Source organism: Eschscholzia californica, unplaced genomic scaffold (genome assembly GCF_041429995.1).
Source record: "Eschscholzia californica isolate CP2 unplaced genomic scaffold, dmEscCali1.0.p SCAF_3, whole genome shotgun sequence".
NCBI lineage: Eukaryota > Viridiplantae > Streptophyta > Magnoliopsida > Ranunculales > Papaveraceae > Eschscholzia > Eschscholzia californica.
This window is the reverse complement of record NW_028238420.1, coordinates 6,975,531-7,003,004: the sequence shown is the minus strand read 5'-3', so window position 1 is coordinate 7,003,004 and position 27,474 is coordinate 6,975,531. Positions and strand designations below refer to the sequence as shown.

Here is a 27,474-nt window from a genome sequence, read left to right as displayed (position 1 = left end):
AATTATACAAGGTTAATTTTAGAATTGTCTAAAGTTTAACTTCTTAGACGGAATATTCCCTTCTGATTCTGCCAAAAGGGAGTCCAAATTGCAATTCTGGAAAAAATGAGTCCACACAGCAAGTGAATTATAGGAAAGGGGGTCCAAACAGCAAATCTCCCTACCATTAACAAAGGGTCCAGAGGGGTTTACCATAGCAGCAATGTAGATGAATGGGTAGATGTTCTTTTGACTAAATGAATTGGTAGATTGAACACATTGTTATATTTTCAATTCCAGGACTATTAAGAGAAGATGCTTGAAGTCTTGATAAACTAATGCATATAGGGTATTAATCTAGAGGCTGATTACAATTTTTTTTACATATTGAAGATTCAGGGATTAGGGTTCACATTGAGATTTAGAAGTAATATTCGTACACCTTTAGAAATCCAATTAGTTTGAAACCAACCCAATGAGTGATCTGATATCATAACTAGGTAAAACTGATTGACAAAAATTTGGTGTGAAGAAGAAGAAGAAGATTAAGATGAAGGTGGGGTGAGGGGAAGATGAAGATTATTAAGCAATACCCCAAAACCACAGTTTTAGAAAATGGAAATTGAAATCTCTCTCTCAATAAAATAACTAATTTAAGAGAAGAGGAAATAAAAGAAAATTTCGTCCAATTTGATTTATATTGTTCGTGCCATTGGGCACGAGATGTACCCTACTAGTATAGCTAAAAGAAAATTACAAACACAAAAGAATATTATAATATCAAATACTCTCTCCATCCCATTTTGTTTGGGTCTTATTCCAATCTACCCTTACTTTTAATAAGGTTTCCTACTACTTCTTATATAGGTAGATTAGGAAAATACATTTAGTTAGCAAGTAATAAATGAAAATCTTTAATAAGTTGGATTAGGACGGAGAGAGTATCACATTACCAGACTCAAGCTCCTCAATCTCATCCATGAAAGCACGAAGATCAATCCCTGAACCAACTTGTATCCAATTCTTTGTGTAAATCAATGCTTCTATTGTTCTTGGTGACAGGCTACTTCGAAATAGATCGAGAATTCATTCACCTGTGCTAAACGTTGATTCGGAAGCAACGACAGAGACGGAACAGCTAAATCTCTCACAATACATGATAAAACTCTGAATTTTGTAGAACTGTTAATAACAGATATCGAAAATCCCTGTTCTGCGGACAAACAATATTATGTCTTATGTTTAGGTGTACCAACAGATCCGCACAAAAAGAGCGTTGGGTCGAGATCCTAAATCCCTAATTGTTCCTATTATTTTCAATAACTTTTAACATCCGCACAACCAAGGTGAAGGTCAAGAAAGAGTTCCTAGTCCTGAAGCTCGATCGGTCCAAATTTAAGAAATCGAAGTCTTGAAATCAATGTAAGAGGTCAGCGTAGAACTTTGGGTCTACACGGCAAATTAAATCTCCCAATTCGTAGATTTAAATGTCTGAGAGAAGTTTTCGGGTTACAAATTCAATCTTTGGTCTGGCATAGTCATCGGTCAAAAGGTTTTCAGTCTGAGCAGAACATTCAACTCGACCGACGACCAAAGTTACCAAAGATTTACTAGCTTGACTCTCGTCCTCATTATAACTTGTTCGTCTGTTCGAGTCTAACTTCAATCAGATCACCAACTTTAAATTATATCAAACAGGTCAAGACAGACCCAAAAACAGTTCAAGGTTGACCATTTCTGCAACCAAACACAGACCAAATAAGAAAAAAAAAACATTCTAAAATCTAATTTGAGTCGATTCAGACAAAATCTCATATCTCAATTTGAGAAAACACTATCTAAGTCCTCACAGAGCACAGATTGAATCATTGAAATCATGTAAATCGGTATGAAAAAATAAATATTGGCTATGTGAAATAACTCAACTTCTCTATATTTAATTTAATTTAATTTAATTTACACAACAATGTTTATTCGGAAGTTATTATAAACTTTTCAGACAAAAATTACCTCACAATCTCGCATACAACTAGCTCCACAAATACAAAACCCTAAGCTTACAAACTCAACCAATATCTATGCCATCTAGCAACGGGTGGTCCCCAAGATGAAGTAAATTTACTTCCTAAAACAAATTCAATAACTTAAACCTTGCCAAAATGTAGAGAGGCTAAGCTCTTGCTCGATTATGTACTGTTCTTATGACGTTTTGTTGAGCCTGTGTTAGATTCTGCAATTTCAATCTAATTATAAGGATTTGTAACAATGATGAAGCAAAAAAGAAAAGGAAAGCCGAAAGAAAGAAGAAAGGTAGATAGTTACGTACCTGGTATAGATGATCAAACAGCACCCTGTCATTCTCAGAAAACTTCAAAAAGAAATCGGAAATATAATTTGCTAGATGGATCTGAAACAAACAAACAAGAGTTATTAAACATTGAAATTTGACATTGTCAATAGTCTCTGTCTGACTTAAGTTGAACATTTTTTGGGTTAAGATGTATACCTCATTGAGAGGGTCAGACCGAATAAGAATGTCGTCTTCATAGCCATCATCTTGGCTCTTAATTCATTTAGAAAAACACAAAGAAAGAGGGAATTAGTAACCCAAATAAAAATGAAAAATCTGGAAGAGTAAGTTGGCAAAGAATACATCTTGTTTCCTGATGCCCCCCCGCCTTTTGTATTGTTTTTTGCTCATCCCCACAAATAGAAAAAGAGTAATACATTTTATTCTGACTCACCTCTTCGAAAACCTTTGCCATTGCATCAAGCTGTTCAATCGAGGGTTTTCCAGCAGATGCAGTACCAGCTGTTGCATATAGCAAGTCTTGGTCTGCATCTCTGTCCTGATCTTGAACTTCTTCCCAATCACTATCCTATCGCCGTAAATTAGAGGAAGTGAAAGTCAAGAGTTTAGATACTGAATGAAAATTGTTTACACAGAACAAATTTACCACAATGACTACCTGATCATCATCAGCTAGAGCTTGCTCTTGAATCTCAATCAACATATCTGCCAATAAAGCAAGGATCTGGTCCGAAAAGAATTAAAATTTACCGAATGTGAGTATTGAAAGTAGAATATCGATCGCACTAATTCTACTTATTAATTCAAGAAAGGTCCCAGGCATTTCCGGCAACATGGACAGAGACTACTCCCATAAGCAAAAAAAATATTGTCTAGGTCCTCCGTTCTCATTACTGTTTGGTTTAAGTTGGATGTCCACAAACTTCACATTTTCCACTCAGGATCATATAATGTCCTACCATATCTGGGTTCTTTTATTGAACTGTCTGTATTATCTTGCAACTCCTACTAGTTTGATTCAAAAAGAGGTACTTACTTTTGCAGGAAGTGGCATCACTGTCCATTGATCTGGAGCTACTTTAGATTTAGAACGAGTTGTGATTCCTGCAGACTACATAATCAAAGGCTAAGCTGTTCTTTTCTTTCAAAATCAATATGATATAAGATTAGGGGAAAAGGAACATGAGACGCCAAACCTTAATAAGATAACCTTGAACCTGAATTTTTGCCAATTCATGATGCCTCGTAGAGAGCAGTAGAGCCAAAGCAGTTGTTGTAACTTTAATTTGGTAGGACCCCTGAATTTCCCCTATTTTCGATCAAAATTGAATTGGACACAACATCAGTATCCCATCACAAACAAAACAAAAAATTTATTCTGGGCAACTTAATAGACAGCTTTATAAGATGGGAATACTGAGAAAAGAGGATTTATAGTGCAAGAAACAGAAGAACATAGAGTGAAGCATGCTATGAAGATCAAAATTTATAACAGAAACTTGCTTCACTGTAGTTGGTCACTGAGAATCAGAAAGGGAAAACTGACATTTCCGAAAAACAAGATATCCAGAGCCAGACTTGAACAAACAAGTAACTCTATCAGGTGGCATATAACCTGGAAAACTGAAAGCTGGTACAAGTAATAGTATCTGAGACTGGTACGAGGTGTTGGATACAACAAGTGGAAAAGGGATATACACAAAATATTTCTCATGTCGTATTTTGCTCATAATTCTTTTAACTTCTGAACCAACCACTACTACAGTATACACAAAAAACGTCAACCTAGAGGGGCAATTTATGATTTCTTCTACAAGTATCAGAGCATCCTCCATGGCAAAAATTATTAGAAGGGTTACCCGTATTGCATAGAGTGGGTTACGTTTTTGGTGGCTATCTGTTACAAGTACAATTAACTCATTATTACAAAAGCTACAACTATCCAAACTAAGCTGGAGAAGACCCATCACCTTCTCCCAACTGAAGATGACATAAAAGCAGGGAAAACGACTGAGTTATTAGTGGTTAGAAAATGAGCAAAGTTGTTTTTAAGATCTACACCTTGTTGCTTAGTCCACTCTGACATAACATATGCAAGGGAGTGTGGATAGCCTTCAGCAGGCAGTGTAATTAGCAAATCAATAAACTGCTCAACATTCGGAGCACTCATATGAACCTGCAAAAATGAAGAATAGAATGATCAAAATGTTAATAACCTTAAATTTTACATAGAAAGCATATCTAATCCACCTCTAGTCTGATTATTTAGTACCACAGTGCCAGTCCTGACTGCCCTGCTTTAAGGGGAATGCTACTTTCCCCTAATAGGTCAAATACATAATTAAGCGACCTCTTTTAGACCAAGGAATGAAGTTTCAGTTTCGGTAGGCATGGAAATGGAAATATTTTGGTCATTTCGACCAAAATATTTCAAAATTTATTTCCTTGACAAGGAATTGTTAAGAGACTTAGTCTTCTATTGCACGGTCAGATACATGACATCAAACTAAGCTTGGTCAATTTCAGTCAACACATAGTCAAACTAAGCTTCACAGATCAGTTTTCTGATTGGACTATCAGATACAGGACATCAAATTGACCTATCAAGCAAATAAAAATGCTATAGGAGTCTAACATATCTGAACTCTCTACTCCACACATAAGACGGTACAACCACAATTTCTCAGCACAGCCTAACAGTTACACCATAGTTAACACAGAGCTGCTACCAGGGTACCACAAGTAACAAATAAATGTAAACTGAAACCCTATTTGTATAGGTCAACTGGTAGTAAAGAAAGTATTACGAGGAAATGACAAAAAAAAATATACACCAGGTAAATCAGTTTCGGCATTACAAACTAAACACATAATAAATAATTACCAGCCTGGCAAAGATAACAAGCAATGAGCTTTTGGCGAAAAAACACATGCGACCCCAATAAAGTATTACACGGAAATGACAAAAAAAATGTATACACCAGGTAAATCAGGTTTCACATTACAAACTAAACCCGTAATAAATAATTACCAGTCTGGCGAAGATAACAAGCAATGAGCTTTTTAGTCCTGCTATTTGACTAGATTGCATGCGCCTAACAAGAGCAGCAATGAGGTCCCTGATGTGTTGAGCCATATGAGAAGGCAAATGCAAAATAAGCTGTAAGATGTAGCTGCCAACAAAAAGCGAACCGGAACTTTCCATATCAGGATCAAGAAGCCTGCAGTGACATTCAACAATCAGAACCTAACATATTCAATCATCAGACAGGACAAAAAATATACATATAGTTTTAACGAAGGCAGATTTAAACCACACAAGATCCGTAATCATACAGTGCATTTAGAGATGAAAGGAAGGCACCAAAATTACCTAGAAGCTGCATCAAGTAGACTTCTCATTGTAATCCCTGGATCACCACCCCAAGAAAGCATTTCTTGTCTACCACCGGACACAAAAGCAGCCAAGCATTCTGTTGCATTCTGTGTTCAATCCAAATACATGCACGGTGAAACATCAGTCCAAGATATCATCATATCAGATACAGACAAATGTTAACCTTAAAGGACACCCAAGTACAGTATCAGTTACAAGATTACCTGCATCTCACTATGATCGGCACTTTGAAGAAGTATTCTAATAACAGATCCGAAACATACATCATACACTGCTTTCACCACATCAATAGGAGCATTCTGCAACACAGCATCAGTAACAATAAGACAACCATACAAGTGAGGAAAATAGTGGGTACTGGATGCACTACGTGCAATGCTGGAAATGATTCAGCACAACTCTCTACTAGAGTAACTTACCTTCAATAGCATAGTCAAAAGATCTAGTGAACCAGCTACTAATCCATCAGGCTGTGGCTGCTGGGTCTGAAAGTCAAAATTTATCAGAAACAAATACTTTTCTTCAGAATGCAATAATTAGCATATCTCAACTCAAATATTCAACAGTAAACTCTTATAAGTATTACTTTTTCTAGGATGGTCCCGATAGTAGGTAAAACACGAGAAACAAGAGGTCGCATACATCCAGGAGCGTCTTTTATTGTCTGTCAGAAAGAAAGATAACAACCATAAGTGAAATATCCATTAGTTTATACTTTACAAATAAATATTGGTTAAGTTCAAACTTCATTTCTTTCTCTTGAGTGAGAAGCTGAATTAAAAACTAAACGCCTACACTTGAGATTTAAAGGCATCCAGTAGTAAGAAGTACCCTTCCAAACAGGTAAGGTAATCACGCCTTAGAAGTAGGCAAGATGTCTAGAATCTCAAGTGCGGAAACACTCATCAAATGCAATATAAAGGGAACTCCTCAGTTTGATGTTCCATTATATTAGTGTTAACTTTGAGGATTTATACATTACAGTGTAAAACATATCGAAAGTTACTTGACCAACGTTTAAACATAGGAAAGGCTCACAGCTGCGGACCATTATATAAGAATTGGCATATCTCAGGTCCCCATTATAACCAATCTGTTGTAGAATTGGTAGGTGCTTAAGGTGTTCATTTGACTAAAATTGCAACCCATAGGCTGTATCTAGAGTGCAAGCAGAAAAAAAAAAAAAGTATTGTCGGCCTTCAAATCCTTACCTCCAAAACCTCAACTGCATCAATACTTATGAAGGGGTCCGAAACATGTGAAGCCCACATGTTAAGGATCACGGGAGATATAATGGGCTCTATAGACACCAATGTTTCATCTCCTTCCACATGAAAAAGAAAAAAACTAACAACTTCAGCATAATGCTAGAAGGAAACAAAAGACGTTCTGCCGAACAGAATCTATGTAATGGAAACCGAACTCAAAAGACACAGACCTGCCTTCACTGCTGCTTGCAGTGTCTCGAGTACCAAATGCAATGTTTCATCGGATGCCTGACAAGTAAATATCATGCAGTTCAGTTCTAGTTCAATGAAATAGAAGGAGAATTTATAAAGAGATACCTTACATGCTTGAGAAGATCCATCAATGACGAATATAAATTCATCATATGAGGCTGAATCACACTTCTGTTTGCTTCTGGTAAAAGCTGAGAAAGTGCCTGACAAGCACCTACTTTTACTGGTGGGGGCCTGTCAAGTTAATATTTCCAATAAGCATATTCTTTTCTTATTTAGAATCAGAATTCGAAATCGGTATGGAGATTCTAAAGCTTACACATCTAAACCAACTGCTGTTATAGCGGCACATAGAAACTGTTCAACAACGGGCCGACTAATCTGCAAATTGCTAGGATATTTAAGTTGCAGAGTTTACAATGATACAAGGTCACATGAAACGACGAACTTTTAACGGTTACCAGAGATGAAAATTTAGCAGCTGCAGAAAAAGCCCGAGCATGAAGAAAGGGATATTCATGTAGCCCTGCAGAACAAAAAATGAGATTACTCAGGTAAACTCAAGGACAATCAACCGCAAAACAACTGGTACTCGAACAGCTACCTGTTCCAATGTCTTCAGTAAGCAATTGATCTAAGAAGTGTCCTAAGCTGTAACTGGTTGATGCTGCATCCTGTAAAAGAATAACTACAGGACATGAATCCTACATATCGGAGTGTACATTAAACAGAAACTACAAATGTAATATGTTCCACTATGTAGAGGATTAAAAGGTTGCATGCCCTGTAAAAGCAAGAAAAGAATTGGAATAGAAGGGAAAAGGAGGAATGCACCTGAACCTCTAGTACTGTTTCAGACAGTGAAGCCAAAGCAAATATTGTTGCTTCCCGCTTCTACTTGCAATAAAAAAAAAATAGTTTAGGTGCAAGGAACTTCAGGCATGCATATAACTATAATCTGTTTCATTTAATTCCAGATGATATAAATCCATGTTGTATTGATTAGTTTTAAAGTTTATACTAAGATGCATACAAAGTTCGTGTATCCAAAGGGAACAAAGGGGACTGGTTATGACTTTGTAATCCCCCTCTCAAAGTCCCAATAAGAACATTTAGTTTGGGAAAGCAGAAACTTAATTGAAGAAAATAAAGCTAAAGATGTTAAGGCACCAAAAATTACTCTCTGCAAAAACAGTAGTTCAATTTAGTACTTATGCAGCTCCCAGGTAGAGACAAAAATATTATGTCGAAAATAATAGTCATTTGAGGAAAAAATGAATAATGGCAGTCATCCCAGAAGTTCATCTGACAATTTTAACAGAAAAGACTAGGACAAAGACAAGGACTGAGAGAAGTTTCTAGGAAACTCACTCGCCACCAGACTGCAGAACCAACATTTTTTTCTTGTTGAGACTCACTAAATCGCTGTTTAGCAGCTTCAACTATAGCATTAATCCCTTCTCCATAAGAAGTGGCTATCTCTTCCAACAAAAGAATTCCTATATACAATGTGAAGGAAAAGAGAGGTGTGTGAATAAAAATTACAAAAAAAGAGGTAATGGAACTTGCAAACATACATAGAATTTAAGTAATGAATACATTTATAAGACCCACATGCAAAAACAAGATTTATCCTTGACAAAACTTACAGCCGGTGAATTATGCCGAGATAAGAAGGTGGACAAAAGGGAAGGATTAATGTTGAACTTTTTTCCTACTTCGCGATTATAATTATAAATTTATAATAAATAATGATCTAGATAATACTTATCGCTCACCTGAAACACGACAACTGTAGGTAATATCGTCCTCGTCAGCAACATACTGGTTAGCATCTGAAGACCATGTATGAACCTACAAAACCAAGAAATGGTAAAGAATTTGAAATCTGGAGGTACAATGGTTTAGAGTTGAAGTAGCCAAAGAATTAATAGGTTGATCGCACGATATACAATAAAAAGAAAGTTGAGTAAATGCAGAAGCAAGCGCGAGTAACCACACATGTCTAAAATTGTTTAGAGATATATTTGGTGATGTATCCGCAGCATAACCAAATATGAGCACATCAGATTATTATTTGATCGCAAGACATTGCCTCATTAGTTGCCATGAGAGAAGAAAGAGAGCGACTAATTGACGCCCCAAGAGACCGTCGATTTATCCATCAATAGAAGTAACATCTACCTTCAGTATTTTTTGTTAATGTTAAGATGTCAAGGCACAAAGACCACCAAATGTATAGTAACTAGTAGCTCTAAGAGAATTTCATCGTAAAAAACAGTCACTAAAACGAGCCTAGATATGGTGATAGCTACTTGCTACCTCTAGAAGGACGAAGTCTCGCGGAAGTTATTCATATAAACAGATTAATAATACACAAAAAAAAAATGTCACTTAAATTTTAGTCTAGTAAAGTACAGATACATGGTAACGTACTATTATGGCTGGCAAAGATGCAGCTCTGCCCCACGATAAGAAGGTGACACGAAGCACACTTCTGATTATGTCCTAACATGTCAGAATCATTAGAAATTACCTGTTGTTCTGTCATCTGCAGAAAGGCAATGGAATAATACACCAACTCTTTTATGTTCCACGTTATGGCCTACATCACAAACTTTTAAGATTAGTTTTCCCAATTTGACAAGATCGGTAAGGATGACGAGGGAATCAAACACAGAAAGAAAAACAAAAGAACCTTACTTTGGCCAGTTTAGAGCTACCCACGATAGTCAACAAGAACTCAAACAACTGTAAAGACAAAATTGAGAGATAGATCATCTGATTGCTAAAAAGCAAAAGCGACAAACGTGAGTACGCTAAACAGAAGCACAAAACGTGAAATTGATACATTTCAAGTTATAAGTTAACTCAGAAGTTCAACTATTTCTTGTAATCCATAAACGTGATACAAAAATCACTCTTCGCAAAAGTTGTGTTCTTAGATCTAGAATATATGTATATGTAATATAAGGACAAACAATCTGTTAAAAGCTAACTACCCTTATACCCATTCTTATGTTCTTAGGTTTTTTCCTGTTTTGAAACTTTGAATCAATATAAGATTCAGACTTAGCCCAAGTAAGTTTTTTGCTGACCCAATGAAATAAAGTGCCTTCTACATCCTCCAGAATGCGGTTATTGCTTGGTTCCTGTCCTTGATTATCCTATTGTTTCTCTCTTTCAATAGACACCAAAACCAAACAATCACCTTTGGAATTACGTTCCATGTCTCTTTTCCTTTTTTTGGCTTTCTCATGAATTCCTCAGTTCTAAACCTTCGGTTTCGGTCCTTGATATGCACCATTTGTTCTATAACGTATTGCGAAAGTAGTCCAAAAGCTCCATCACCGATGCGCAGTGCAGAAATAGTTGTTTTGCTGATTCTTCAATCTCCTTGCATTAAAAGCACTAATTGACCATGAAGACACACCTGCAGTTCAGCATATCGGTTGTGGGTAGTTTGTGGTGGCAGGCTGCCCATTATGTGAAGCTTACTCCCAGCGGTATTGGTTTCTTCGACATGATTCCGTCCACATGAAACGGTCTGTCCATACAATTCGAATTTAGCCTTGTGTAGCGACTTCTAACTGAGAGATCTTCCTCTCGCCTTCTTTCCATACTCTTTGTGTCTTCTTTGTCCACTGGGATATGATGCTCCAAGATCCCTAGGAGTTCCAGGATGATTGGAAGCTCCCAGTCATTTAGGTTTTTTCTAAGCTCTAGATCCCACTCTCCATCTCGTATGAAGAATTGATTAACTTCCCCTTCTTTTGCTTTGAGATATGGTATATTGCTGGGTATCTTTCCTTACGGCTAATATGTTGAACACTAAACGTCCTCCCACAATTGGATAAACTTTACCTAGCTTCCATTCTGTGATATAGAAGTTTGCTCTCCTGCTCCGGGTACCTCTCCATATCTCGCATCCTCAGGGAGGATATCTCTTACTTTCTTAGATTTCAACAGCACGAAAGGGCAGATATCGAATTTGAACTTCACGATCAAAAGGCTCCCATGGTGAAAAAAAAGAAACATGATGATTCAATCATCATACATTAGGAGTACAAGGTAATTCTTCTGCATATAAGAGTGGGGAAGGGCAGCCATCTAATTTAAACTTCTCTCGAAAGGTTTTGAATTGTGAAAAGGTAAAGGAGACATGATGATTTATTTTGAAGCACTGGGTTCAAGATAATTCTGATTGTAGCTAATTACTGCAAATTGCAAACATCTAATCTCATGTTTTGTATACTTCACTTCCTATTAAGCACCAAGCACCGATCAAGTACTTGAGCAATTTAATTGCACTTGCAGCCAGGTATGACTTGGGAGGAAATTAAACGAGAGAAGGTGTCTTAAACATGTTAAAATAAGGAGCTTACCTGGATAACAAAGGATTCAAGGCTTTTCTCTTCACCATCGGAATCAAATAATCCCAGATAGGAGTCATCGGTGTCTTGAACAGACGACGTCTCATATACTTTAAGAGATGATACAAATGTCTGCCACAAAGGTCCCGCAATAACTGCGATTGAGAGTCAATACTCAATAGTGTATGAATTTCACATCTCACAAATAAGACAATATGGAATATCTTCACCACATAAAAGAGACAGACTAAGAAAGACAAAAAAGAGCATATAATGACAGGCAAGGAAGTAAAGGAAAGTTATCACAAAAGAGAATTCTTCCATGCAAAGAGGGGATTTTCCAAACGATATTAATACACCAAGTGTGCAAACTTCATAAGAAGTTGCACTTGCTGCAAATCTAATTTCACCCCAACCACTCCCTACTCCTCTGTTGGCATTAAGGAACCAATCGGGCTTTATCTTCTCTGAGTGGAAACACTCTACACTTCTAGATCAACTTGCTCACTACGCAAACAATAGAACTTAACATTAACAAATTAGGCATTAAGGACTTAACATTAACTAATTAGGCCCATGGAGGACAAAGACTTCTCTTCCACAAACATTAAAGGACTTCCACTACACTGGTCAGGTATGAAGAACAATGTTCTTGTTGGCAGTTGGTGATTTCACTCAAGAAAGGTATACGTACTCCGTGGTAAAGTCACCAATAGAAAGGGAATGTTTACGAATTCTTGAGGCCCCTTCAGCAATTTTGACAAACAAATTACCACTCCCCGCGCCAAAAGGAACAGTAAAACAATAAGAAAGTAAATCTAGAAAATTTATAAAAACTCATTTCGCCTCACTGTACCAGTTTAAAACTCATCATTTTTTTGAAACTCATCATTAAGTGCCTCCTTTCACATTTGAACTTATGTGTTTGTAAGAGTTTTAGTGCATTAATGTAGTGATTAAGAATTTTAGATCAATCAATCTACTTTAACTAACTTATTCCATCCACAACCAAGGGTGCAGTATATTTTGAGTATCCAAAAACTAAAAAGACTGAAGCAGCCATGCATGTTCTTCTAACTTCTAAGCCTCTAAGGATAACTATTAATGCTCCTTTTTAGATAAATAGGCTCCGGTCAGTCTATACCCTTTATTAAGGTGGCTTAGGCCGATCACCTTGTAAAGGAAAACATGTGATGACAATCCTGCAGTCCCATTCCCAAGATCCCACGCCATTCATAGACGAAGTTGTCCCCTGCCCCCTACCCATCAATTTGTTTCTCCCGCAGCCACGAGAGAGGCCTCAAACTGTATTCGAATAACCATCCGGCTTTACTTTTCTTCTACTCCTTTTCTAATGCGGTGTATTTTATCTTAGAGGGAGAAGTTAAACATTTCCCAAGAGAAGAGCAGAAATGCTTATTTGGTCATAAATCATTATATAGATTCTTATTGCTAAGGTCAGACATACTGAATTTTATTCTTGGTAAGAAACAATACATACCAGCAAATTCTGTTCCCGTGATATTTGGGAAGTTCTGAACAAATTGGTTCAAACACTTCAAAACCTGAAAACAAAAATCTCTAATGTTTCACCGAAACTCTAATATAAAATTTAAATTCATAACCAGTGGCATAACTTCGTAAAAGCCCACAAGATACCTCTGCCCTGATGCTCCAATCATCAGGATCTTCGCACTGCAACTGAGGTTGTAAGATGATGCAGAATTGCTCTATCCATGGTTTAATCATAGATATCATTAATTCGCTTATTTCTGTCTGTGTAAGAAAAGTATTAGTTCAGTTTCAATCTGGATTTCACTAAATCGAAGTGAAACTAAACGACAGAACAACAGCAAAATGTCAAAACTGTGATGTCGCTATGATACCTTATATACACCACTCATTACTCCCAATACAGAAGTACAAGAATGAACAATCGAAAGAGCTCTAGTGCGCAAAACTTTTTCATAGGTCTGCGAAGCAAGTGAAAACCATGTTTAGGACAGAAAAAACTCAGAACTGAAGAGTATAAAAACAAAAATGGTGTTTTCTTGCTGACCCTTTGACCAAAAGGCAAAAGAACTTCCCTATCGAAGTGAGAAGACAGAACACTCGGTAAAAGTCAACTTCTATTGAAATAATGGCGAAGATTACTCCACACAATTGCAAACTTAGAGCCCACCCACGGGTGTTTTAACCATATCATTTATATATATAAACCAATATTAAAGTAGAGAGGGCACTGATCCTTCTGGACATAAACTGCAGATATTTCGAAACTGAGGAATAAATACGAGCCTGTGGAGATGATACGATTGTGTACAAGCATGGAAATAAAACAGGTACTAAAGTTGGCACAGATGTATCGTCCAAGTCACCAGCAAGAAGAGACAAACATTTCAATGCTCCACGTACTGCACAAACAAAGTAATGCTGTTATTACAGTCCCTGTTCATGTTGGATTTGGCAGAAACTTGTCAACTCATTGAAGTGAAAGTTTTCCTGATGAGCCTAGCCGATTCAATAGCTTCAAACTTATCCTCATAAAAGGCTAAGGTTAAACACCCTAATAAATAATAATCATCTATGGTGCTGCTTTCAGGACCGTATAATGCTCACCTAAGGCATATACCACACAAACTGGCATCTTTCTAATACTCTAAATTTAAACCATTATAAATCTGCTTCTTGGGAAAATTAGAAACTGCTGACATCTTGAGATTTTTACTTCTGAAAAAATATTCACCAGAAAAATTCAAGAACTGGAATTTTACTTAGAAATAGTAGCTGTAACAAAAATCAAATTTGTTGTTAACTTATAGTCATACAGAATTCTTAAGAGATTATGTACTGGTATCAACTCAGTTGAGGTGAAGAGTTTACCTCCACTCAAGTTGGTCTGATCATTAATCAGCTTCAAGAGAGCTGGCATTAAATCAGGCCATTCCTCAGGCCAGTCATAATGTGCGATGGAGGCTACAGCCATCCCAATTGCTGTGCAAATCTTTCCATGAGGATCATCCAACGAAGAGAGAAGAAGCCTACGTATAACTACCTGGCATTCTAATCCGATCAAACTCCACAATTGGAATACTTGACAAAAAGATAAACGGAAAATAAAAGTTGCATTTGGACAAGAAACTGATATGTCAATCAGGTGGAAAAAATAACACTTCATAAAATGCAACCGTTCAGCATATCTATGTATATAATTTACAAAATGGAGAAATACTACAATACTTCAATAAACTAAGAGGACATTGGTTCAGCCGTTCAGGACATTTTAAGAACTTCAAAGTTCTAACGTTCTTGGCTCAAACCTTTTTTATACTTCTAAAACTTTTGAAATTCCGTGTTAAGTGGTTCAGAATAAATAAATTCTGAAACCTATAGTCTTCAAATTCTAGTAAAAGTTCTGAACCAATCCAATACGCAAATAAGCTAAACAGAGTTCAGCGACATCAAATGAAAATGCTTTTAAAGGTAGTGAGATAACCTTCTCTTCAATGGGAACAGCAGGATGTTCAAAGTTCTCGTCATCTTCTTGCCAATGCTTTTTTATGAACTGCTTTAAGAGAACTGCAGCTAGGTGAAATCATATTAAGTTTTACAAGAAACAAAACTACTTTGGAGTAATATAATAATGCAAATCTAACCCGAACGAACAAGCCATTGCTTTTCATTCCTTAATGAGTGGAAAAGAGAATAAATACGATAAAGTAAACTTCAAACAATAATAGGTCATAAATTTAGGGTCAACTGCAACAAAAGGATATCTGGCGCAATCCAAATGGAACCTCCCCATTTATTGCAACCTTGGACAATGCACACCCAAAACCTTCAAAAAAAAAAAGAATCTTCAAGTAACATTACGACTTGACACAATCCAATATCCGCCATTAGATAGTTGTTATTAATATACAAAAAGATTTCACGTAGTTTGTCAACACTAATATGAGACTACAGGTAATGCATAACAATGAAAAATGTAAATGCCACAACCTCTTCATCTAACTAATCGGAGGTGGATGACGAATCATGAATTATGGATCATGGATGGTGAATTATGAATCACGGTTGATGGATCGTGGATGATGAATCTTGGTTGATGGATCATGGATGATTAATCTTGGTAGATGAATGATCTAGCTTGCCACAACACAAGCAAGATGAATTGCACTAAACCAGAAGTTTATACCAAAGAAGCATCTATAAGATTCCTAATTCCCAGCCTTATAAAACAAAATGTCATAGTACTAACTTTGATTCTACTCAAACTCAAACAAACAAAAGATGATCCTCAAATCCCAAACAAACATCTAATTTGACATCAAACAATATTAAGCTTAACCTAAATCATGATCCAATAATGTAGCTCATAATTAAACCCAATGGCACACAACTTATCCAGATATAAATAGAGAGAGAGAGAGAGGGGATAAACCTGGTTGCAATGAGGCTTGATGCAAAGATGTTTCAGCAAATGATCGAACCTCATGATTTGTGTCAAGAGTTGCAGTAAGGCAGTTGAGTAGCCATTGTTGATCTTGATCAACGAAGTTCGCCATTAAAACAAATTCGAATTCAGAAAAAATTGTTAAAATTAAATTTTTAGTTTTTCGTTTATTGGTGCGTTTGTAAGCTTAGATTGATTCAAGTCTTTCAGAAGATCGGGTAGAACTTCTTTGAGTTTTGGATTTAAATATAGAGGAGAGTATAAACTGACGATCACTTTCGCGCTCTGCGAGTGGGGGGAGAAGCCTTCAAAGGGTTTTAGGGTTTTGTAGTGTTTGGGCAAATGATTTTAGGGTTAATTTGACATTGACCCCCAATTATTTAGCTATATTAGGACTTCACCCCCAAAATGAAAATTGTTCTGGCGTTAACCCCCAATCGGCTTTTTTCCGTTAAAAACCCGTCAAATGGTCAGTGTGCGAAGCACACGCTTGGGTTGTGACAAAACTGCCCTCCATCTAATCCTACGGCCACAATTCTTTCCTATGATCAACCATAACAAATGCTTTGTTCTTTCATCTTTTGTTATTTTCATATTTAACTTATCATGAAAATCATCCATTAGCTTCTCACCTATCATCTTCAGGTACACATTAACTCTTCTCTCTCTCTCTATCTAAAACTATCTCTCATCTAAGTTATCTCTCAACACTTTTCCTATCTCATGAATATACTTCTTCCATCAATTTTACTCCATAGAGAGAAAAAATCAAATGGGAGCAGCAAACTATTTCCACGAGGGTTACTACCGCACCGTCGAAGACCTCGTTGATTTCTCAAATGAAGATGATGAAATCGTAGGCCATATCCAATTTCACTAACTTAATCAATATGACAATATCAAAATTAGGTCTAGTTTATTCCCAATTTCAATTTTGATAACAGAATTTTACTCTAGTTTGTTTGATTCTAATTTACAGTATGAGGATTTAGCTGAGCTAAAATGGTTATCGAATATCGAACAAGAACAATCAATCTCATTTAGAAGACAACCCATTTTTCCAACTAATGCTAATATGATTCAAACCCCACAAACAAATAATCACTCTTCAAGTTCAGAAACCCATATTTCTTCAACTCAGGACAAAGAACAAGAAGAGGGTTGTAGAGATTGATAGTCCATTAAAATTTCTTCAAGTTCAGAAATCCAAGTTCAGAAACCCAAATTTTTTCAACTCAGAAAACATTACCTGGTCCTCTATTACTTCCTCCATTAGAAGAAGACTCATCTTCAGTTTCCCCCTTCTTTCTCAAAACCTGAAGCAATTTCTTCAACTGAGGACAAAGAACAAGAAGAGGGTTGTAGAGAAAGAAAACTGGGTTTTACAAAAGTGGGTGTTGGATTAGAAGATATCGATAGATTTGAGGGAAATCAATTCGAGACAACCATTAGAGAGAAGGGAAGAACAGGTAAGAAGATGAAATTTCTAGAGAGAGAAAAAGAGGGTATTTAAGAGGGAGAAAGTGAGATTGGTAATGGGGCATTCATTCTGATGATCAACATTCATTCTCATCATCCACCGTCGATCATGAGAAAGAATACTCACCGCAGGATTAGATGAAGGGCAGTTTTGTCATATTCTACGCGTGTGTTTTGCACGAGAACATTTTAACGGGAAAATAACGGAAAAAAGTCGATTGGGGGTTAACACCAGAACAGTTTTCATTTTGGGGGTGAAGTCCTAATATAGCTAAATAATTGGGGGTCAATGTCAAATTAACCCATGATTTTATTTCTCATTTTAGTATACGCTTGGAGTGCGCAGTTGTTAACCTACACGGCAGTTTTGTTTTGACCAGCGCTTTGGGGAAAGCAAAATAGTTTCCGGGGTGTGAAATTTTAAAAGGAATATGTGAAATTTTGGAAATTTTCCGGGAAAAGAAATTTTAAAGCGAAATCAAATAGTATTGTTTCTTCCTCTTCTTCTTCTTCTTCATCATCTTCAACTCCCACAACCACCACCATTTTCTTCCTCTCCCCACTATCTTTCTCTTATAGTTTGTTTCTCTATCTCTGTCCCTCTCTCTCTCTTACCGTCTATCTCTAAGACCTTTAAATACAAACCCTAATCCTAAATACTGATCTCTCTCTCTCTCTTAGTTCTAAGGGGATCTCTCTCCCTCGGCCCCTCTCTCTCTTACCATCTCTCTCTCTTACCATCTTTCTCTCTCTCTCTCATACACAGTTCCGGTGAAGGAAGAACTTCCTTCGCCGGAACTGTGTATGAGAGAGAGTGATAGAGATGGTAAGAGAGAGAGGGGTCGAGGGAGAGAAAGCGAGTTTAAAGTGAATGAGAGCGAAACGGAATATTAGGGTTTGGTGAAGATAGTGGTGGTCGGATTTTGCTGATGATGGTGGTGGCCGAATTTTGGTGATGATGGTGGTAGCCGGATTTTGGTGATGATGGTAGTGGTCGGATATGGTGATAGTGGTGGGGGCCGGATTCCGACTACCCTTGCCGGAATGGAGAAGAAATGGTCAAAAAATTTGCTTTGCCTCTAACATTTAGAAAATATACTGGTCAACTAAAGTTAACCAGTTTTGGACAAACTCTTCACACCCCGGAAACTATTTTGATTTCCCCAAAACGCTGGCCTTTGATTTTCACTGAATTCGGGTTGCCCTTTATCCAAAATACACCGACCCGCGCTGATTTGCCTGGATCTGTCTCCCCCTTCCCATTGCAATTTGCACATAGGTAGACACTAGACAAAAAATTTTGAGGTCATCACCATTTCGCCCTATGCGCCTTTGACTACCACATTCCTCCTTCGACTCCAATGTTTTGTAAAATCCGACTTTAGCTCATTTTTTGATGGAAATGATGATACATCAAAGCGAAACTTCTGAAGGAAAATAAACTGCAATCCAATGTGTTGATGCACAAACTTACTAACAAAATTTCAAGCTTTTGTTTTAGATCCATGTGAGCTTCCATTTTAGATTTCTACGTGCTTCTAATATGGAACGTTCAATGGCATGACCGGTCCACGTTACTCTCATTTTCTTTCTCTACGAAAGCAAGAATATAAGTTGTTCTCCTTTTTTTCTCCACACGAAAACTAAAAGATGGGGGACTTTTTTATTTGATTTTAGTTGCATTGAGCTCGAATCTTCAAGTGTTTTCTACCACAAGGGTTTTGTTCAAGCCTTAAGCTCGGTTGTCGGTGAACAATTCCTATCGGGAAATTGAGTCAAGTGACCCAATCCAACTTGACTTTGGATAAGTGACCTTAATTTTATCAATATTGTCATACTAACCTTATTTGAGAATTGAACCAGTAATGCGCTTATAAAAAAACAGAGCTTGGACTTCAAATTTTCCTCTTCACCTATCAGAAGACTCGAAATTTCTTCTTCACCGATAAAAACTCTCCTCCTTTTCAAACTGTCATTTGAACTCCCTCTCAAAAACATTTTTTCTCTCTCTGGTTTAACAACCGAAAGGAAGGATCCCCCTCTCTTGCATCTCGAGTTGTTTCATTCGTTCCGTCGAAGTCGAATCTTTTGCTCAGCTACGATTTTTAGATTGTTTGAGATAAGTTCATTTTGGTTAGGAGTTTACCTTAGTCCATCTTCATTGTTACTTTATTTTGTCTTATTTTGTTACTATGTTAGTTTGTCTCATCTTAGCTAGGATTTTTCGATTGGTTGGGGTATTGTTCATCTTGGCTAGGGTTTTACCTTATTTCGTCTCATTGTTACTTTGTATTCATCTTACGTGTTGTTGGTTTGTTAATCTTATGTGTTGTCTTCATCTTATGCGTGGTTAGTTTGTCAACATTGATTATGAGCTTACCTTACTCTTATATGTTAGTAGTTAGTGTTTTACAATGTTCACCGTGTGTTTCTTAATAATCGTTAACGACAACTTTATTCTTTTGTATTGGTTGTTAGTATTTTACAATGTCGAACAAATGTTTGGTAATAATCCTCAATGATAAAATCTACAAAGTGTTTGGTTATAATATTCCTTGACGATTGTTAATAATTATTGGTGTGATATATTTTGTGTATGTAAATCTTGTTTATCGATGTTTGACAATGTTTTTCATGTGTTAGTTAATAACCCTCAATGAAAAAGTCCACCATTTGCTTACTGCTAACAAATTACTTCGATTTAGAGGTGCATATTGTTTGTGTATGACTCAACTATTAATCAATTAAGGTTATTCATCTCCAAACATAAATAAATTAGTTAAGGATAATCAATTAAAGTATGCGTGTTGGTAATACTTTCCATGTCATAAATCCTATATGTGTTTACTATATTTCTAAATTGAAATGCATAACGTATTCTCATAAATCTTAGGGTATCTACGTTTGTAGTATTTTTTTCATGTCATTTGAGAACCATTATGATGGATGGTCATGTTATTTGAGAATTCATATGAGTGAATTATTATTTTCATTGGCGTATTGTCCGACAACATACTTAAGTGGCCTAAAGCCCGACAACATACTTAAGAGGCTAAAGCCCGACAACATACTTAAGAGCCTAAAACCCAACAACATACTTAAGAGCCTAAAACTCAACAACATACTAAAGAGTTATGCTCAAAAAGTCAGAAATTGAAACTAGTCGATCGACCCGGGCCTAGCTACCAGGCGGGATGACAGCGGTACCAGTCGGATTTCATCGGTTAAACTTAAAATATATATATATATATATATATATATATATATATTATATTATATATTTATAGAAGGACTTTTACTTATGTAATATTGTAATGTAAATTGTTACATTTATAATATACATTTATACATTTATAATATATATATATATATATATTATTATATTATATATTTATATATACATATAGAAGGACTTTTACTTATGTAATATTGTAATGTAAATTGTTACATTTATAATATACACAAAATAAAGAGAATGTTTGTTTACATTTACCATAGTTTGAAATTCTCCCAAGTTTTCGACCTGTAGAAATGTTTGTATTTAAGAAACTCAAACATATACAAACATAACTCATAATTATGTACCAAAGTAATTCAAAGCAAAATACTAATATGATAGTCAAAATTCAAATTTCAAATAACCCTAACAAAAGTAATTCATAGTTATACACTCCATAGTCAGAATTCAACATAATGTCGAATGAAAGCAAAACCAAAGGACGCTAAATAACTCAATCTAAAGTTGCAAGTTGCGACCCATCCACCTCAATTTCAACATCGATATCTTCACCAAAAAGTTCTGTCGGAGGGCGTGATGTAGGAGTAGTTGAAGAAGTAGAAACCATTTACTTCTCGTTCTTCACCGTTCAATACTAATAACTCTTTGCGCCTCCCAAACATCTTCCCATTTAAGGTCATCACCCCTATTGATGAAATCATGTAGTTCTTCATCAGCTAGAATAATCCATACATCAATTTCTTCTACCTCCCTCAGAACAATTGGATCAATTGAATCATCTCTTGTTGGTCCACACCTAAGCTCGAAAAATCGGAAATCGGGACTAGTCGGCAGACCCGGGCCTAGCTACTAGTCGGGACTACAACGGGACCAGTCGGATTTAATCTGTTAACTTAATAAATATATATATATATATATATAGTTACATATAAAATTATATGATATTATACATACATAAAGAGACTTCTACATGTGTAATATTGTAATGTAAATACAAAAATTAGTCCATAAACCCTAAACCCTATCAAGAATATCAACTAACTATAAAAGTTAGAGAGCAAAATCAACCTATAAACCTATATTATATCATTTATAAACATGATTCAACCATTGGATACACAACACAACTAATTATATATGTTAGAGAGCAAAAAAAATAGAGAACTAAAGATGAAAAACAAGTATTAAGTTGTTTAGAGAGAGAAAAAAAAGAAAAACTAGTTTTAGAGAGAGAAACTTACTTAGATGGAGGTTGTGGAGCTTCAAATCTTTGTAAAAGTTCAAAGATTTAGCAAGAAGTAGTAGAGAGAGAGAGGGGGGGCGGCTGGTTTAGGTAAGAAATTAAAACCCCAAGTGAAAAGCTTAGGTTTAAGTTGGGTTTTTTTACAAAAAAAAAATAAAATAAAAAGTCGACCTGCTGTTCTGGCCGAGTTAGTCGGCGCCTAGCCGACTCGGCCCTAGTCGGCTAACTCGGCTTCTGAAATTGACTAGGACTCCGAGTCCTAGTCGATCGGCAGCTAGCCGATTACCGTGTAAGCGACGCCTAGCCGGCGACTAGGCGCCGCTTTTTAAAGCATAGGTCCACACACATTATTTCTAGCTATATTTCGAATCTTTACTTCATATTGTGTATGTAGACGACACCATTCAATTTAGTTTGAATCAAACAATTCCTCTTCTTTGAATGAACCTTAGAAAAATAAAAAACACACGTAATAAAGAACTATTTAACTTATTAATTTAATGGGTAAAAATAAGATTATTAATTAAAGTGTATCTTACAAGATCAAATGCACTCCAATTACGCTCACATGGTGAAGCCCTACATGTCTGACTCATACCCTTTTTGCAAATATTTGAAGGTAAGGTAGCCTCTTCCCATATTGCGTCCACCATTTATCTAAATTTGATCACATCATCACAAAAATAAATCAGATATAACCTTCCTCATCAAGTTTAAAACTCTCCCAAGATTTTAGATGTAAGTTGTAACGGCTTTAGACTCACTTAAAGCACTTTCGATCTTCGCCACTTTATCACCCATATCTTGCAACATGAAGTTGACAAAATGTGTTGCATAAGGAGTCCAAAAGATATTAGGATGTTGTTCTACTAAGATCTTGTTGCCAAGGTTTTAAAAAATGACCGTACCATACGCCTCGAGGCGTACGTTTTCTTGACAATTCATAACAAAAGGCCAATTTCGTAATTTAAGTGTTTGAAAACTAAAGGAATCGACTAAGACTAACTGCCCTTCCATTTTTAATAGAGTTTCCGCTTTTTAAGAATCAACACTTTCCCTCTCTCTATTTAGTCATCTGATTCTTTAACTTTATTCAACTTTTTTTCTTGTTTCTCTCTCTCTAAAACTCTTAATTCTGACCTATGTTGTATTACCTAAACTGCTGCTAGCCTGTTTTCCTGAAAAGTAAGTGTTTCTCTCTCTAAAACTCACTTATGTTTCAAAAAAAATTCCGTCTATGGTACTTTATTTATTGTTCTTTTCTTCTTCTACTTTAATATTAATAGTAATAGACTAATAGTTTCTCTCTCGAGATTCTTTGTATGCTAGTTGTAGACTTAGACTACTTTATAAACTAGTTGTAATACAGTAATACACTTTACTTCTAAAGTTTTACTTTAAATTTTTTAATATATTTTATTGTTTGTATATTTACACAAATAAATCTGATCTGTGTATACTAGTTTTAGACTTTGACTACTTTATGAACTAGTTGTAAAGTACTATAGTACTAGTGTACTACTACTCTCTACTTCTCATGACCTATATTAGTGTACTTTAAGACTACTTTATAAACCAACCAGTTGTAAACTACTACTCTTTACATCACAAATGCATATTGCATTGCATTGACTATTAAAAAGAATTATTTAGTTTTACTTTTCATTGTTATTTTTGAGTTGTTTGCCAATAATTCAGACTCTATATTATGATAGTAAAGTAGAAAAATGTCTTATTATATGTTTTACATAATTTGATGTCATTGTCTTTAGCAATTACAATTTTCGTATTTTACGCATCGAGGCGTGCCTCGAGGCGTAAAATCGTATTTTTAAACCTTGCTTGTTCCAGTCTTAAAGTTTGAACTGTTGTCTATAATAAACTACATAAGAAAAAAAAGTAATTAGTTTACTAATTAATGTAAGGTGAATGCAAAAATAAATGAAAATTAAAAGATATACATGAACAACATTCTACTCGCCTACATCTTCAATAACTTCATTAATCGTGCCTACAATGAGATTTGCATCCTTAATGTACTTAGACGCATCAATAAACTTTAAAAAAGTTGCTCATTCCATACAATTAACTAAGAAGTTAATCAAACATCTTTCTTTTCCATCAATCCAAAAATCAGACATCATAGACCATCCATAAGCCTTCCAATGTGATTGAAAAGATTCAACGAAGTCATCTGTTTCCTTCAAAATCTTCTTAAACAAGGTTGTTGTCACATGGTAGAGAGATAGTGATGGCAACCATCTTCTATGCTCTCCAACAAAATTTAAAAATCTTTAGAAACTTTCACCTTCACAAGCATTGAAAGGTAATTCCTTCTTGATTGCCCAACGAACATAATCCTTCCAAGCTCTTTTTTTAATCCAATTTCAATCGGATTGTTCTGAACCAATGTACTTTGCTTCATCTTTTTATGGTCAGGACCAAAGACAGTATCCAAAGGACCTCTAACATTGATTGATCGCTCTAGACTTCTTCCACTATAAACACTACCAACTCCCTCGGGTTGCTTAGCTTTATCTCTTTCATTTTCAATCTCTTGACACTCAATGTCTTATTCTTCAATATCGCCACTTACCCAAATGATCATGATCTTGAATTACTACTAACTCTAGCCTTCTCCAATCTTTTCTTTGTTACTTCAGTCATGACTTTTTGAACAACTTTCTTTATCTCTTTAGTAATCTTGTCACATCCTTTCACATTTTCTTTTATGAGCGAGATGTTCTTTCAATCAATAAATTTCTCTATACATCTTCTTATTACATAATTTACGCCAAACTAAATTCAAATCATTAGCATCCGACATTCTCCCCATTACCATGTCATATCTCCAGAATTTCTTTTCGGAACATGAATTCTCGAAGCAGTAAAACCAGTAGAAACCATTGGGAAAAATTAAGAAGAATAATTTAATAACAAAAAGAAACAACAAAAATAAGTTCACAAACTATAAAAGCAATTATAGAGTATAGGCATTACATTGGAAAGCAAATCGGTCCACAAAGACACATTATAGCAATTATGGACATATTTGATTCATAAGAAATTCTAACTATAGAAAAAACAAACAATTATATAAGTTAGAGAACAAAATCAATCCACAAGTCGTAATTTATAACAATTATAGACATAATTGATTCATTAAAATTTCAAAACTACAAAAAAAAAAAAATCAAACAATTATACAAGAGTACAAGTTAGAGAGTAAAATCAGTCCACAAAGATAAATTATAGCAATTATAGACATAACTTATTCATTATAAATTCAAAACTAGAAAAGAAATCAACCAATTATAGACATTAAAGAGCTAAACTAATCCACTAACCCATTTTATATGAAGTATAGACGTTTGCTTCATTACAAGTTCAAAAACTATAAAAAAACACGCAATAATACACATTAGAGACCAAATAAGTCTATGAAGATGAGAAAACAAGAAAAAAAAATCAAACTACAAAGAAGAATAAGAAAAGAAACACAAAAAACAAGAGAGATGGAGATGGAAAACAAGTTCTAACTTATTTAGAGAAAGAAAAGAAAAAATAGTTGTAGAGACAGAAACTTACATTAATGGAGGTTTTTGGAGCTTCCAATCTTAGAAGAAGTGAAGAAATCAAGGGAAGAAGGAGAAGAAAGAGAGTGGACTCGGGTGTCTTATTAAAAATAAACATAAAATCCTAGTTCTTACTTCCCAAGTAGTGTCATCCCAACTCCCTTCCCAAGTAGTCGATTGGTCCATTCCCAAGTAGTTTGGCATATAAAGCATAACTAAAGAGCCTAAAGCCTAACAATAGTATTTTATTTATACCTTAATAACTCAAAATTAAATAACCATAAATTTCACCTCCTCTCTCAATTGAACCTAAGACCTCCATGGTCTTGGAGTTTATGTTAACATTACTCCCTCCGTCTCATTTTGTTTGTAGTTTTGGGGAATTCAACTTATTAAGGAATTATATTTATTGTTGACAAATATAAAGACTTTCCCAATACCCTCATTTAATATAGAGTATTTCATTAAATACAACATTGGTAGATGCGTAGATCCAATTAGAACCTTTGAATGGTATTCAAACTAAAGGGTAGTCTTGGAAGTTTCATCATTTTAATAATTAAATGAATGTTATAAAAGGAAAGTGACCAAACATTTTGGGACATCCATAAAAGGAATAACAACCAAACAAAATGGGACGGAGGGAGTATTTTATTTTATTTATATATTTATTTATGTTGCATTTGTTCTACTTTGGCATTCATGTATATTTAGTAATTTTGTCAGACGTAATAATTTACCCAACTTTGATATCTTACCTGTACAATGCATATTCACGTTATACTTTTTTGTTTGATGTGTAGGATGATACGCTATTCATAATTATAGGAAGGATCTTATGTTATTCTCGGATCGAAGATAAGATACTTATTAAGGATAATTTGAAAAATCTCAGACAGAAAGAAATTTTCAAAGAAACGTGTTTTGGTCATCATTCATACCAAAAAATCACTTTACGTATGAGATTAAAGGAAAGAGATGACACATTCGCGATACACTCAAAGCGAAAGATATTCTTAAATTCATGTGCTGAGTCAATGCATGAAAAAAGCACTTGTAAGTACATAATTTTTTTTATTTGACATAGGTGCTTTCTCTAAAATTATTATAGTCATCTATTTTAATAATGTGTACATTAAAAAATAACAGAGCAACACATAATTGTTGGCATTGAAAACGTAGAAGGCAAATGGTCCAAAGAGTTATTGATGCAAAACCATGATTGACATCTGAGGTATGAGACAATTGAACTTATTGGATAATCATCCGATTTGTATTTCGAAATGAACATATGATGAAAGAGATAATGACTTGATGATGAGAGATGAAAATGTATCCCATCTGAATCTTTTAACTTGGACTAGTTGGTCCATTTCAAGCAGTTGCTCTGATTACTTGACTAAACATGGATCTCTCTGTAACACGTGACACGAATCTAGAACGCCAATTCGAAATTTTTGGTACATCTGGGACAGATTCTGGATAGGTCTGAAGAACGATCCAATACTTGTGCGCGCCCAAACTCTGGTGCCCCCACCTGCCACCTAACGTCCAAATCCCGTATCCTATAATCTGACGGTTCCCTTCACTGCGACGCACACTAAGTGGGTTGCTCACGCTACACTGAATCATTCCGACCTTGTTGCCATTAACTTGCACGTGATGTGATCAGATTTGTTGGGTAAGTCTTTTATTCTTTCCATTTCTTTCTCATCTTCATCTCGTTTCTTCTTATACGACAGAGAGAGAGATAACAAAATTTCTTTTTCTTAAAAAGACATTAAAGGAAAGAGAGAAATTGGCAAGTCTAATTTTCTAGAGAGAATGGCAGGAAAAAGTGATTAAGAAAGAAAGAGTTCACTCGATTGATTCTTAGATAGAGTTAGAGAGCTAGAGATTTTATGTGATTGAAGGAAGATAAAAAAGAGATTGATTGATATATTTTAGAAGAGAGATTAATCGA

At 35.4% G+C, this 27,474-nt stretch overlaps 1 protein-coding gene across 6 annotated transcripts; it reads right to left on the bottom strand.

Moving 5' to 3' along the window:
- Positions 1 to 1,891: 1,891 nt before the first annotated feature.
- LOC147548063 (ARM repeat superfamily protein) lies at positions 1,892 to 16,335 on the bottom strand. 6 transcript variants are annotated; one of them, XM_086669656.1, is made up of 33 exons: positions 15,965 to 16,335; positions 15,297 to 15,358; positions 15,017 to 15,109; positions 14,404 to 14,575; positions 13,819 to 13,934; positions 13,407 to 13,493; positions 13,180 to 13,296; positions 13,022 to 13,085; positions 11,533 to 11,675; positions 9,851 to 9,898; positions 9,684 to 9,752; positions 8,926 to 9,001; positions 8,519 to 8,646; positions 7,982 to 8,041; positions 7,752 to 7,821; positions 7,609 to 7,673; positions 7,467 to 7,528; positions 7,258 to 7,381; positions 7,126 to 7,183; positions 6,899 to 7,011; positions 6,274 to 6,351; positions 6,107 to 6,172; positions 5,891 to 5,986; positions 5,664 to 5,773; positions 5,322 to 5,511; positions 4,352 to 4,466; positions 3,487 to 3,599; positions 3,327 to 3,401; positions 2,949 to 3,014; positions 2,724 to 2,858; positions 2,486 to 2,542; positions 2,306 to 2,386; positions 1,892 to 2,209 (listed from the first exon to the last, which is right to left on the bottom strand). In XM_086669656.1, exons 1-33 carry the CDS (start codon positions 16,086 to 16,088, stop codon positions 2,150 to 2,152), a joined length of 3,093 nt encoding a protein of 1,030 aa, XP_086525782.1. In that variant the 5' UTR covers positions 16,089 to 16,335; the 3' UTR covers positions 1,892 to 2,149. The 6 variants fall into 6 exon arrangements, with proteins under 6 accessions (XP_086525782.1, XP_086525785.1, XP_086525783.1 ...); XM_086669659.1 differs by having other exon boundaries at positions 3,508 to 3,599; XM_086669657.1 differs by having other exon boundaries at positions 6,107 to 6,166.
- Between the last annotated feature and the right edge of the window lie 11,139 nt (positions 16,336 to 27,474).